At 44.1% G+C, this 12,641-nt stretch overlaps 1 protein-coding gene across 3 annotated transcripts in view; it reads right to left on the bottom strand.

Annotated features, from left to right (window-relative positions):
- TUBGCP6 (tubulin gamma complex component 6) overlaps window positions 1-12,641 on the bottom strand; it is a 108,892-nt gene that overhangs the window by 45,443 nt on the left and 50,808 nt on the right. For all 3 annotated transcript variants that reach the window (XM_073573444.1, XM_073573446.1, XM_073573445.1), the window contains exons 12-14: window positions 7,592-7,673; window positions 6,261-6,349; window positions 5,881-5,996 (exon numbers count right to left, since the gene is read on the bottom strand). In XM_073573444.1, coding sequence (XP_073429545.1) covers window positions 5,881-5,996; window positions 6,261-6,349; window positions 7,592-7,673 — 287 coding nt within the window. The remainder of the gene's footprint in view (window positions 1-5,880; window positions 5,997-6,260; window positions 6,350-7,591; window positions 7,674-12,641) is intronic.

Raw genomic sequence — 12,641 nt, 5'->3', positions numbered from 1 at the left:
GAGCCAGGAGGGCTGACGGTCTTGAAAGCTGTGTGATATGCTGACCGGGATCAGTGGAAGAGATTTATAGGACACCTCTGCGGTAGAGGGGTCCGAGAACCTGCATGGCCTGCAGGTGACGGTTGTGAAAGCCGTGTGATGTGCTGACAGGGGTCAGTGAAAGAAACTGTTGATTGCTATAGGGTGCCTCTGGGGATAAGAGGTATCCGAGAACCTGTGTGTGGCCGACACAGGTAATGGACAGGTGTCCGTGTTGTACTGACCGGGGTCAGTGAGAAAGACGGTGTACCTGGAGGGTTCAGTGTGCGAGGTCCTGGAAGGTCAGTGTTGGGAGATTCTAGGAGACGAATCGGATCCCTGGGGCACGTGCTGTGACCTTGGATCTGGTGAGGCGTGAGTGTTGGACAGTCTCAGGCGGAGACAGATGTCCTGAAGAGCACCTGTTGAGCCCCTGGACCTGGTGAGGCCGGTGTGTTGGAAAACACTGGGAGGAGGGTCGGCTCCCTGAATAGCACCGGTGCACCCTGTGTGTTGGACGGTCTCAGGAGGACACAGACATCCTGAATAGCACAGACAGGACACGTGAGTTTTGTGTTGTGTGGGTTTTTTTCTTTTTCCTTTCAAGTCAGCTTGCTGTGGCTCAGTGGGGTCAAGAAGGTGACAAGCGGCTTGCTGTAACACGACGGGGTTACGAAGTTGACAAGCGACTTGCTGTAACTCGGCGGGGTTACGAAGGTGACACCAGCAGCTGTGTGTGAACGGCAGCCGGAGGTGTCGGAGGTCGGTGACAGCAGGAGCTGTGGTGGTGCCAACAACAACTTGTGTGGTATCGTTAAAGACAAACTGCTTTGGGTGTGAACTGTGGTCTAAGGAGACCTGTAGAAAGGACATGGGGAAATCCCGAAAGGGGGCGGTGACCCAAATTGGGGTGGTAACCCAAAAAGGGGTGGAGTCTCAGAGGGAGGCGATGACCCAATTGGGGTGGTAACCCAAAAAGGGGTGGAGTCCCAAAAGGGGATAGTCGCCCAAAAGGGGGTCGAGTCCCGGGGAATGGGAGCGGAGCATCCCAATGTGAAAAAGCTGGTACAGATGAACTGTTGCCAGGAGCAAATGTCCTATGTCTGTCCTATCTGCCTGGTGAACTACCCAGCTGGCATGATGCCAAGGGGGTGTGGCCTCCAAATAGATAATGAAGATATAGTTGGTCTGGTCGACCCTGGGAGCCCGGTGACTCTAGTGCGGGCTGCTCCCGAGATACCCGGCAGAAAGATGGGGGTTACTTGCAACACGGGCGCACTGAGAGGTGCCTGGTCACCAGGGCAGTCTTTGAGACAGGTTGGGACATTGAGGGACAGGATGTAGCGATTGTCCCAAATCTGTCCTGTCCAGTGGTTATAGGCCGCGACTCTAGACTGTTCTCTGGCTTGTGGGAGAGGGGAGTTCCTCTACAGCAAGGAGTTGGAGACATTTCTACTGTTGGGCTAGCAGACAGTGACACGGTGACACTTGCTAAAGTGGACAAGTCAGTTGAAGGAGTGACCGGAAGAAGGGGTACATCTGCCCAACTTACGGACCTGACGTCTCGTGACATGACGGATGGTGGGCTGGGAGATGAGACGACTGGAGCGGACACACGGTCAGAGGGTAACTGGAGGGTTCACTCGGATGATCGGGGTGACTGGCTCTCAGAGAGAAAGGGAGCACAGACTAGAAGAGCTAGAGAAGGAAGTCTCCGAGTTCAAAGATCACCTGGCAACGTGGCAAGGTCTGAATAAGTCCCTCAGAGAGGAGGTACGAGTACTAACAGAAACGGTAAGAGGTCTTCTGTGGGAGAAGAACTGGGACGAAGACTTACAGAGGCCAGACCCAAGTGATGAACAGAGTAAAGAAAAGAAGAAACTGGAGAGTATGGAAGCAGAGATGATCCATATGCAGGAGGAGCTTGCTGCTGCAGAGCGTGCTAAAAGGCAAGCACAGCAGGAAAGAGATGAACTGGCTGATGTAATTGCCAACAACAGTGGTAAAGATGCTCTGGCTTTGGAAGAAAAGAGGCATCTAGAGTCTCGCATTGCACAGCTTGAAGAAGAATTGAAGGAAGAACACGGCAACGTTGAATTAGCCAATGACAGGATGAGAAAGGCCACACTTCAGGTTGACCAGATGAATACTGATCTGAATGCAGAATGCAGTAATGCTTAGAAGAACGAGACTGCCCGTCAACAATTAGATTGCCAGAATAAGGAGTTAAGAGCAAAGGTTGCACAACTGGAGGAACAGCTGGAGGCTGAAACTAAAGAGCGACAATCTGCAAGCAAACAAGTATGTCGTGCGGAGAAAAAACTGAAGGATGTACTAATGCAAATGAATGATGAAAGGCGTAATTCTGAGCAGTACAAAGGCCAGGCGGAGAAAAATAATGTTCGGCTGAAACAGCTGAAGCGCCAGGTGGAAAAGCGGAGAAAGAGGCTCAACGTGCCAATGCGTTGCATCGTAGATTACAGCATGAACTGGAGGATGCTACAGAAACAGCAGATGCAATGAACCGTGAGGTTAATGCACTGAAAAGCAAACTTAGACGTAGTGATGTGCCATTTGTTACCAGACACATAGACAGAAAACGAGGTGACGGAGCGCACTGGAGGAGTGTGACGACTAAACAGTGTCTGATGACGCAGACAGACTGTGACTGAAGGGCCAAAGATCAAGGCCGATATTCCGACCGCTGGGGGCGGGGGAGGCCTAACGTAGGGATGAGGCCGTATGACAGATGGAGACGGTTCTCTCGACCTATTGGGCAAGGTGTAATGAGTGCCCGCTCTCGAGATCCCGGGGTGATGTTGTGTGTTCAACCCCACAAGCTTGAATAGAGGGGGGGGAGGTATGTGGTGTAGTGACCACTGTGTCCGCTAGGGGGCGCTGTGTGGGTGTCCCAGGACGGACTGACGGATAGCCATGTCCAGAGTGGTAACAGGAGCAGGGTGCTAAAGGATCGTTATGTATCCCAAGGTAGGTGGCCTTGGGATGAAGGCTTGATTATGTGCTGATCAGCAGAGCTAATCTTTCATGCCAATGTGTTAGGGAGAAGCCTTCAGGTGATTGATGAGACAGGTGGGATCAATCACCTACAAGCTCACCTAGGGGTGGGTGTCTAGAGTGCCATAGTAAAGTATATGGGCGTGAATGATTGAAGGACCTGTGATGAGGTCATAGCCATGTGATCCACTGAGCGTGGCTACGGACAATATAAGGTGGCCAGAGTAGGTCACATGAGTGAATGCTTGGACCCGGTTGGTCCATATGGAAGGTCTCACCTGGCTGATGTGCTGAGTGCACGTAGAGACGCTGTGAGTAATGGCTGCAAGTGTCTGACAGTTCCCAGGGAGAGGGAATGAATGTCTGAAGTATGAAGCAGCTATGAGGTAACCCGGCCACGGGGTGAGCTAACTGTGGTTAGGCGAGAGCCTGCATACTGGACATTGTATAACCTATGTGATCACAGGGTTAACAGAGGGAAGCTCTGTCATGGACGCTATGCTGTTTAATATGAACTTTCTGTCGCATATGGCTTTGGTTTATGATGCCTGAATAAACCGCTTGGACTCTTATTGTTTTATGGAAAACCCGTGCCGGACCTGGTTTTCTGCAGCAAAGCGAGTGTCCCCAACAAGTATAACAAGCGCTACCTTACTATATATATATATATATATATATATATATATACATATATATATATATAAAACACTATGTAATAAACTATGTAAGTGGCTAAAAACAGTTTTCAACAAAAACATACTAAATAACATTTGTGCAGTCTAGGAATTTGGTCTAAGAAATAGAATTGCCTCCATCAGATCCTCCTTCATAGATGACCTATGGCCAGAGAACAACCTCTCTACACTAACTTGGGTTGCAGGCAAAGCCGTAACCACATGGGCAACATCTCTAACAATTTCCAGGTATAAATTAATTGCCTCATGCACAGTCAGTTTTGATGAACGGTTGAATTTTTCTATTTCTTTGAGAGCAAGTGAAACATTTTGCTGAAATATGGTCAATCTGCTTGCTATAGGAGACAAAGTGAAATCTTTTTCCTTGCGGCAACGCTTTGCCTGCTCCAATGCCATCCAAACACTTGTCAAAGTCAAACGCCTCATCTGATGAGGATGAAGATATGGCAGCAGTAGCACTGTCAGGACCAAAGTCCTCTTGCGCCTGTCAGTCCTGTAGGCCACTCATCCTAACTGCTACCTCAGTCAGAGCTTCTTTCCTTTAGTAAGCTGTTGATCATCAAGCAGTATATGATGACTTGGGTCCACATAAACAGCTGACAAAAATTTTTATTTTCCAATAGCTATGTCTCTCTCCGTTTCATTGAAGCAGAAATGCCATCTGCGATTAAACCTCCTCTTTGGGACAGGCAAAATAGCAAGTTCTTCCACTCCCTTATGAAAATGCCAGGAGTTAAATCCTCAGCTTGTAATTTTTTAGTCACTGTAAATGGGTGATTAAGCAATTCCTTCAATTCAGCCACCTGTGTCCATTGACCTTCAATTAGGGTTACCTGAGGGTTCGCCCTATCTATAAGAAACGGTTTTAGTTCAAGCAATCGCTCAATCATTAAATAAGTGCTGCCCCACCGAGTGGCTTGATCGACAATTGCCCCTTTCCCAGCACGTCTCGTCAAGATGGAATCAATTCTATGGGTTCTGGCGGCAATAACCAATTTCCTCACTTTTCCAATCAGATTTCGAGCATGTCCCTCTTGCAGACTTTCACTTATTGCCAGCTGCAGCGTGTGCACAACACAACGCATGTGATGAATATAAAAGTGTTTTGAAGCACCTTCAACAAGATCATCTATTTCTAAAGTATAATTTTGCTGTTCTTCTGTTGTAATATCTGTTTGTTCCTCAGTTACATGAACAGCACTGTGGCCTTCCATCTCAAACATACTGAATCCTAAATTTTCTTCTAGCTGTTGTTCATTACTCTTATTCATCAGTTTAATTGTACTTATCATGTTTGAAGCATTGTCCGTTACAATAGCAAGAACAAGAACCTGTTCTTGTGTGAATGTAGCCTTAGATCAAGAATAGAACAGCCACTTATAAGACACTTCATAACTTTCCCAAATTCCTATGAAAAAATATTCTGCACATTCTGCATTGAACTACTGTACCCAATTTACTATATATTTTAGGAGTCGGAGTCGGTCCATTTTATACCGACTCCACCAAAATGGGCACCGACTCTGACTCCACAGCCCTGGTTTTAAGGGCAAAAAAAATAAGTTTGAAAACTGCAAAATTTTTATCAAATTTCTGATATTCATATTCTGAATTTTAGCACCATAATGAAGTACAATATGTCCCGAGAAAACAATCTTCGAATCAGTGAGATCCGTTGAAGCGTTCCAGAGTTTTTACCTCATAAAGGGATCGTGGTCAGAACTGAAAAAATTGGCCTGGTTAAGAAGGTGAAAACAGACTTCAGGGTGAATGGGGTTAAAGGTCGTCTCTTTTTCCAATTGGACAAATTATATATTAAAACTCAAACCCATTTAAGTTCATGGACATTAATAATTGCTTATTGCATTTTCTAACGGAAAGAAGCTTTCTTGTTAACACATCTCAGAATTGCAAGTAGTGTAACGCGTCTCCTGTTCTAGAAATGGGTGGGGGACAAAGGTGGAAGACGACACTGATCCCATATTTTAAGCATATCCCATCAATATCAATATATTATACGTGCAACAAACCTTGAAAAGAAAAAAAACAGGCAAAAAACAGCATTCTGGTGGGAGATAAAAATGACTTGCAAGATGACAGAATTTATACAAAAGATAAGTATGCACATCAATGGTACAATGAAATAGTCTACCTTGCTTTCAATTCTAGTTCCTCTTCCAATGCCTTTAATCTTTTCTCACGATCACGTAGCTCCCGAGCATAGCTGAAGTCATCATCAGTTTCTTCCTGTTTGGCTGCAAGTCGTCTCTTTGTTCAAAATTGAAAGGTTGCAATAAATTTTACAAATAATAATGGTATCATTACCACTCTCTACTTTATGCAGTACTTCTTGGACAAGTGCTAAAATCTCTTCATTTTAGTGATCGCTGGTGGTCACAAGGATGGAAGACCAAAGCAACTGGTAACAAATCTATTTAAGTGGTGACAGAACCATGTTAATCTGCTAGGGAGAAAAATGAGGCATGGTATATCATCCTTTCTACAAGGAGCACTCCCATAATTTAATCTTACCTTTTTATCTTTCTCAAATTGTTCCTTCAGCTTCTGAAACAATTCCCTCTTTCTAGAGTCTGAAGATATTCTCACTGCTATCTGCTGATCTAAAATAAAATAAATAATAATAATAATAATTATAAATAATAAATTTTATTTCTATAGCGCTGACATATTCCGCAGCACTTTACATTTCAGAGGGGATTTGTACAGACAATAGACATTACAGCATAACAATAATCACATAGATTATAACAAATACCAAGAGGAATGAGGGCCCTGCTCACAAGCTTACAATCTATGAGGAAAGAGGTAGACACGAAAGGTGGGTGGTAACAATTGCCCTCATTGTATGGACCAGCCATAATGTTAAGTGTGTAACAGTACAAACACAGAGGGCTAATGGATGCATAAAGCATGTGGGAACATGATGCGGGGAACCTGGTTATGGTAAAACTTTTGACTGTGCCACCCAGGGATAGATTAGGTTAATGTGTTGAGGCGGTAGGCCAGTCTGAATAACTGCATTTTCGGGGCACGCTTAAAATTGTGGAGATTGGGGACTAATCGTTTTAACCTGGGAAGTGCATTCCAAACAATTGGCGCAGCACGTGTAAAGTCTTGGAGACGGGAGTGGGAGGTTCTGATTATTGAGGATGCTAACCTCAGGTCATCAACAGAACGGAGGGCGCGGGTAGGGTGGTATGCTGAAACAAGGGAGGAGATGTAGGGTGGTGCTAAGCCATGGAGGGCTTTGTGGGTGAGGGTAATAAGTTTATACTGAATTCTGGAGTGGATGGGTAGCCAGTGTAATGACTGGCACAAGGTAGAGGCATTGGTGTAACGATTGGTGAGGAATATGATCCTGGCTGCAGCATTCAAGACAGATTGGAGAGGGGAGAGTTTGGTAAGAGGGAGACCGATTAGAAGAGAGATACAATAGTCGAGACGAGAATTAATAAGAGAAACAGCAAGAGTTTTTGCGGAGTCAAAAGTAAGAAAAGGTCGAATTCTAGAAATGTTTTTCAGGTGCAGATGACAAGAGTGAGCCAGTGATCGAATGTGGGGGGCAAAGGAAAGCTCGGAGTCAAGTATGACCCCAAGAAAGCGGGCATGTTGCTGGGGAGTAATAGTGGAACCACACACGGAAATGGCAATGTCGGGTATAGGTACATTAGTAGCGGGAAGAAACACAAGGAGTTCAGTCTTTGACAGGTTCAGTTTCAGATATAGTGAGGACATGATGTTAGACACAGCGTTTAGACAAATAAATAAAAGAAGCAAAGTTAAAGAAACGAAAAAATAAAAAATACTAAAAAAAATGGCTTTGATAGGTTCAAGTATCAAACCTCTATATTCTTCTAGAAGTTTTTCTGATGTTTCACGAGCCTGAATAATTAAGTCCTGCTTTGCAATTTCCACTTGTAACTCCTAAAACACAGCAACACAATAACTACAATTACGGTATGTATTTTAAATAAAAGCTAATTTTTATGGTACAAAATCACTCTACAGTTTACCACCTTTTAGCTTTTTGGCGTAACGTTTACAGTACAAACGGAAAACAGTAAGAAACATACAGGTTCCTATTCTATGACCAGTGCTAAGCCACAAAATGCCCATGTGTAAATTGACATGCCAAAGATTAATAAATCCGAAGAGTCCACTCAGGGCTGATCACCGATTGTCTGTTGCGTTTATGACATGATGTCAGCTTTGAAGCCAATTTATTTCCTTCTTCTTTTATACATCATTTTTCATTGCATTTTTTCATTTTTATGCAGGAAGCAGCCAGACCCTTTTTTGTTGGTTGGGTTTACTACGGTGCCTCTCCACTTGTACAGTGCTGGGCAACCCGCCTGATGTAATAGTATGGACGTCATCAATAGGCTGTAAGCCAGATACTGTGCATCTTACGTACCCTTGTGACTGGCACCTTATGCCTCATCTGTGTGCTTTTTTAATACTACACAGACACTCCCACTCCATGAATTGGTAGGTTTGTGAGTGGTTGCTCCATCAGTATTTTGCACCTTTGCTGCCCTGGCCTTTATTAGAGGGGTCTGCTGCATCCTGCAAGTGCATTTGCAATCTGACCTGGTGTTGGTAAGGCAGTTTCTTTTATGTGTTGTTTTTTCCAAAGCTGGACTAGGGTAAGGCAAGCACAGCGTGGTTTGTTTCTTTAGAAAAATAACCTATACCTGGGAAAATGGTACTTACTGGTATTTGGATTTTCCAGACCCTCAACAGCACCATGGAGAGAGGATCCAACCCCAACGACAGGAAACCTATAGCTTTAAAAGACGGAGCCTCTCTATATGATTCAGTGGTTTACAGCGCATGAGAAGTTTTCAGGTTAGTTTAATAGACACATAAATATATACATGTTTGGCAATATAAATATGCTCTTGTATTTTTACCACCACTTTTCTATATATAGAAACTGTGAGTCAACCTCTAACACGCCACCACAGAAAATAGGAAGACTAAGGCCCCTTTCATACATCAGTTTTTGCCATCAGTCTCAGATGACACACGGCCGGAGGTTTATCTCCGGTCAGTGTGTCATTGAAGGCCTATAGAGTGGTCACATCTGCTGATGTGACCTCTTTATAGGGGAGATCGTCGTGGGACAATCGTTATTAATGGGATTACGTCAGACAGGGAGTATATTGTTGGTTTGTTTTTTTATTTTTTTGCAGGTGATCGATGGCTTCGAATGGATAGGCGTAAAATAAAAATTCTGAAAAAAATGTGTCGTGTTTTATTTCATTAAAATACTTATTTCTTATATGTGTGTTTTTTTAACTCTTTATGAATGTAAGATTAATAATGGATAGGCATTTTATTGACGCCTCTCCATTATTAACGGGGCTTAATGTCATCTTACAATAGCAAGGTGACATTAACCACTTATTACCCCATATGCCACCGCTACACGGCAGTGGGAAGAGAGAGGCCAAGTGCCAGAATTGGCGCATCTTATAGATGCACCATTTCTGGGGCGACTTCGGGCTGGTATTTGTAGCCGGGGAGGGGGCCAATATCCATGGGCCCTTCCCAGGCTATGAATATCAGCCCGCAGCTGTCTGCGTAGCCTTTCTAGTTATAAAATATAGGGGGACCCTACGTCATTTTTTTTAGGGTCCTCCTATTTTAATAACCAGTAAAGGCTATGCAGACAGCTGCGGGCTGATATTCATAGCCTGGGAAGGGGCCATGGGTATTATCCCCCTTCCCAGGCTACAAATATTGACCCCCAGCTGTCGGCTTTCCCCCTATAGCGCAGAAAATTGCGCGGGAGCCCACGCCATTTTTTTTTTTAATAAAAAATATTGTTCATTAATAAACATCGGTCTTGCTATTATTTATCTATCTATAGATATATCAAGAGACAGATATATCTATAGATATAGCCAGAGATATATCTATGGATATCTATAGATCTATCCATAAATACATCCATAGATATATCTCTGGATATATCCATAGATATATCTATCTTTTGATATATCTATGGATATAGATAGATAAGTAATATCAAGGCTGATGTTTATTAATGAATAATATTTTTTATTTATAGATATCTATGGATATATCCATAGATATATCTATGTATTCTATCTATCCCATATCTATCTATTGATCAGTCTGTCTGTGGGCGTTTTTAAAAAACGGATCCGTCAAAAAACGGAAGAAAAAACGGATGTGACGCATCAGTTTAACACAATCTTCGACGGATCCGTCGAGCCAACGGACTGTGACTAATGGCAAAAAACTGATATGTGAAAGCAGCCTTAGGAAGGAGGGAAAAATAAAGGGTGCTATCATGGGTCTGGAAAATCCAATTACTGGTAAGTAATCATTTTTCCCTTCCCACGAAAGCACCATGGAGAGATTACAGTGGAATCCCATAAGGAGGGACCACCTTGGAAAGGACTTTCCTCCCAAAAGAAAGGTCAATAAAGCCCAAGTCCAACCTATAGTGCCTAAAAAGGGTAGAAGGTGAACACCACATAAAAGGGTGGAAGGTGAGCACCACGTAGCAGCCCTACAAATCTGCTAGAGAGAGGCATTAGCCTACGCTGTCCAAGATGTGGATGGAGCCCTGATGGAGTCTGCTCCCAAGTTTTTAGGCCCCTGCCGTGTATGCCAGTGAAAATCCCGTTTTGACATTTTTTTTTATCCTGCCTGTCACCTGCAATGACCCTGAAACAGAATCAAAAAGAAAGGTAGAATTTCTGAAATTTCCGGTAGATTTAATATTTTGAAGAAGATACCTCCTAACGTCTTAGGTGTGAAATTCTCTATCCATTTCATTCTTGGGGTTATTGCAGAATGAAGGTAGTACCATCTCTTGGGACCTATGAAAAATTTAGGCCACTTTAGCTAGGAAGGCTGATTCAAGTCCGAGTATGACATTCTAGAAGGAAATGCATAAAGGGTTTGTTTGCTGACAGCCTGCAATTCTCCAATCCTTCTGGCTGATGTAAGGGCGACTAAAAGGATACAGTCTTAATGGTTAGTATCCTTGTTTGTGCATTCAGATAATGGTTCGAATGGGGCTCTGGTCAAGGCTTTCAGGACTAGGTTGAAACCCCAAAGGAGAAAGTTTGTGGCTGAGGCAGTATACTGGACCGACCCACTACTTTAATAAACTTTATTATCAAAGGGTGATCTGCTAAATCACCAGGGCCAAAATCTGGACTTTAAGGGTATTCAATTTAAGATCCTTTTCCAGCCCTTTTTGTAGGAATTCCAGAATGACGGACCAGGGAACAGGATTATTTTTAAAATGAATTAACCATGAAAAATTTAGGAATTTCCTAAATTTCCTCTCATCTAGTCAAATCGGTTCTTATACTTTGCAGTGACGAGGGGCAATAGCCCAAAACACCGTCTCTGCAAATTGAGATTCTGATTTGGCTTTTATCCCAAGTCATTTTGCAAGACTCGTTAAAGGGGTTGTCCACTACTTTAAATTAACCCCCAAATGTATCCCCCCGGGGCCCCTAATGAATTTTGTAAATACCTCATGTTGCCTATACTGCCTGTTAGCGGCGCTATCGCTGGCTGCTCAAAGGCAGCACGTGACACCTGGTTGCAGCTGGCTCTTGCTTCCGCTGACGTTCCATCAAGTGCTGGCAGCAGCCGGGGGTCCCTCTTCCTCCTTCCGCGCTGGCTGCCAGGCTGTGGGCGGGGTTATCCCCCCACATCACACCCGGCATCCACCGCGCGCCCATTCATTGAGAAAGCGCGCGGTGAATGCTGGGTGTGACGCGGGGGGTAACCCCGCTCACAACCCAGCAGTCATCGCGGGGACCCAGCGCTGAGTCACGCATCACTTGACGTGACTTCAGTGCTGGGTCACGTGCTGCCAGTGAGCGGCCACGGATAGCGCCGCTCACAGGCAGTATATGCAACATAAGGTATTTACAAAATTCATTAGGGGACCCGGGGGGATACATTGGGGGGTTTAATTAAAGTAGTGGACAACCCCTTTAAAGGGTCGATAGTGACTTGTAGGAATGCTGCATCCAACAGGTGGCACTACAAAGTTCAAGTCCTCTTCCTCTCTGAAGAGGCTATTTGCATATAGGAATTTCCTCCAAACTCTAGCATATATATTAGAAGTGATCTTCTTCCTAGAGTTCATGAGGATAGATATTACGTTTTTTGAGAATTCCCTGGTCGCTTAAAACTGTCGCTCAAACACATTGTCAGATGTAGACCGCTCATGTTGGGATGCAGGATTGGCCAATGAGAAAGTAGGTTTGAGTCCTCTGGAAGAACCACATGGGTCCCTCACTGCCATCAGTGTAGCCACATAAACCAGAGTCTTTTTGGGCAATAAAGGTGAAATTAGTTCTACTTCCACTATATCTGTCCGAATTTTCCTCAGCACTATTAGGATCAGTGAATCAGTGAAATGGGAGAGAAGGAATAGACTAAACCCCTGGGCCACTTTTGGAGGAGGGCAAGCATGGGGGAAATTCACTTGAATTAAGGGGAAAAAAAAGGGAAAAAAAAAACTTCCAACCTTTTTGTTTGTTCGGTTTGCAAACAGGCCTATTAATGGTTCCCCTCATCTGCGAGTGATTTACTGGAATTTTACTGGGTTTAGTTCCACTCACCCTGGGGTTTTTTTTTTTTTGTGTCAGCTGAGGTAGTCCGCTTCTAAGTTTTCTTTCCCTTTTAGGTAACTTAGTGACAGCAAACAAAAATTTCCTTTGACCAAGGCAATTATCTCTCTTACCTCTCATGAGTGTTTTAGACCTTGTGCCCCCTTGTTTTTTCACATAAGCCATGGCTGTCCTGTTGTCTGACAACACTTTTACATGGTGGCCCCTTGATCCTGGCAGAGCTTCTAGTAGAGCTAGCTTTATGGCACATTGTTCT

The sequence above is a fragment of the Dendrobates tinctorius genome, unplaced genomic scaffold (assembly GCF_039654945.1).
Source record: "Dendrobates tinctorius isolate UK_male_01 unplaced genomic scaffold, ASM3965494v1 ptg000035l, whole genome shotgun sequence".
In the NCBI taxonomy this organism is placed as follows: Eukaryota; Metazoa; Chordata; class Amphibia; order Anura; family Dendrobatidae; genus Dendrobates; species Dendrobates tinctorius.
This window is presented reverse-complemented; position numbering and strand designations above follow the sequence as displayed.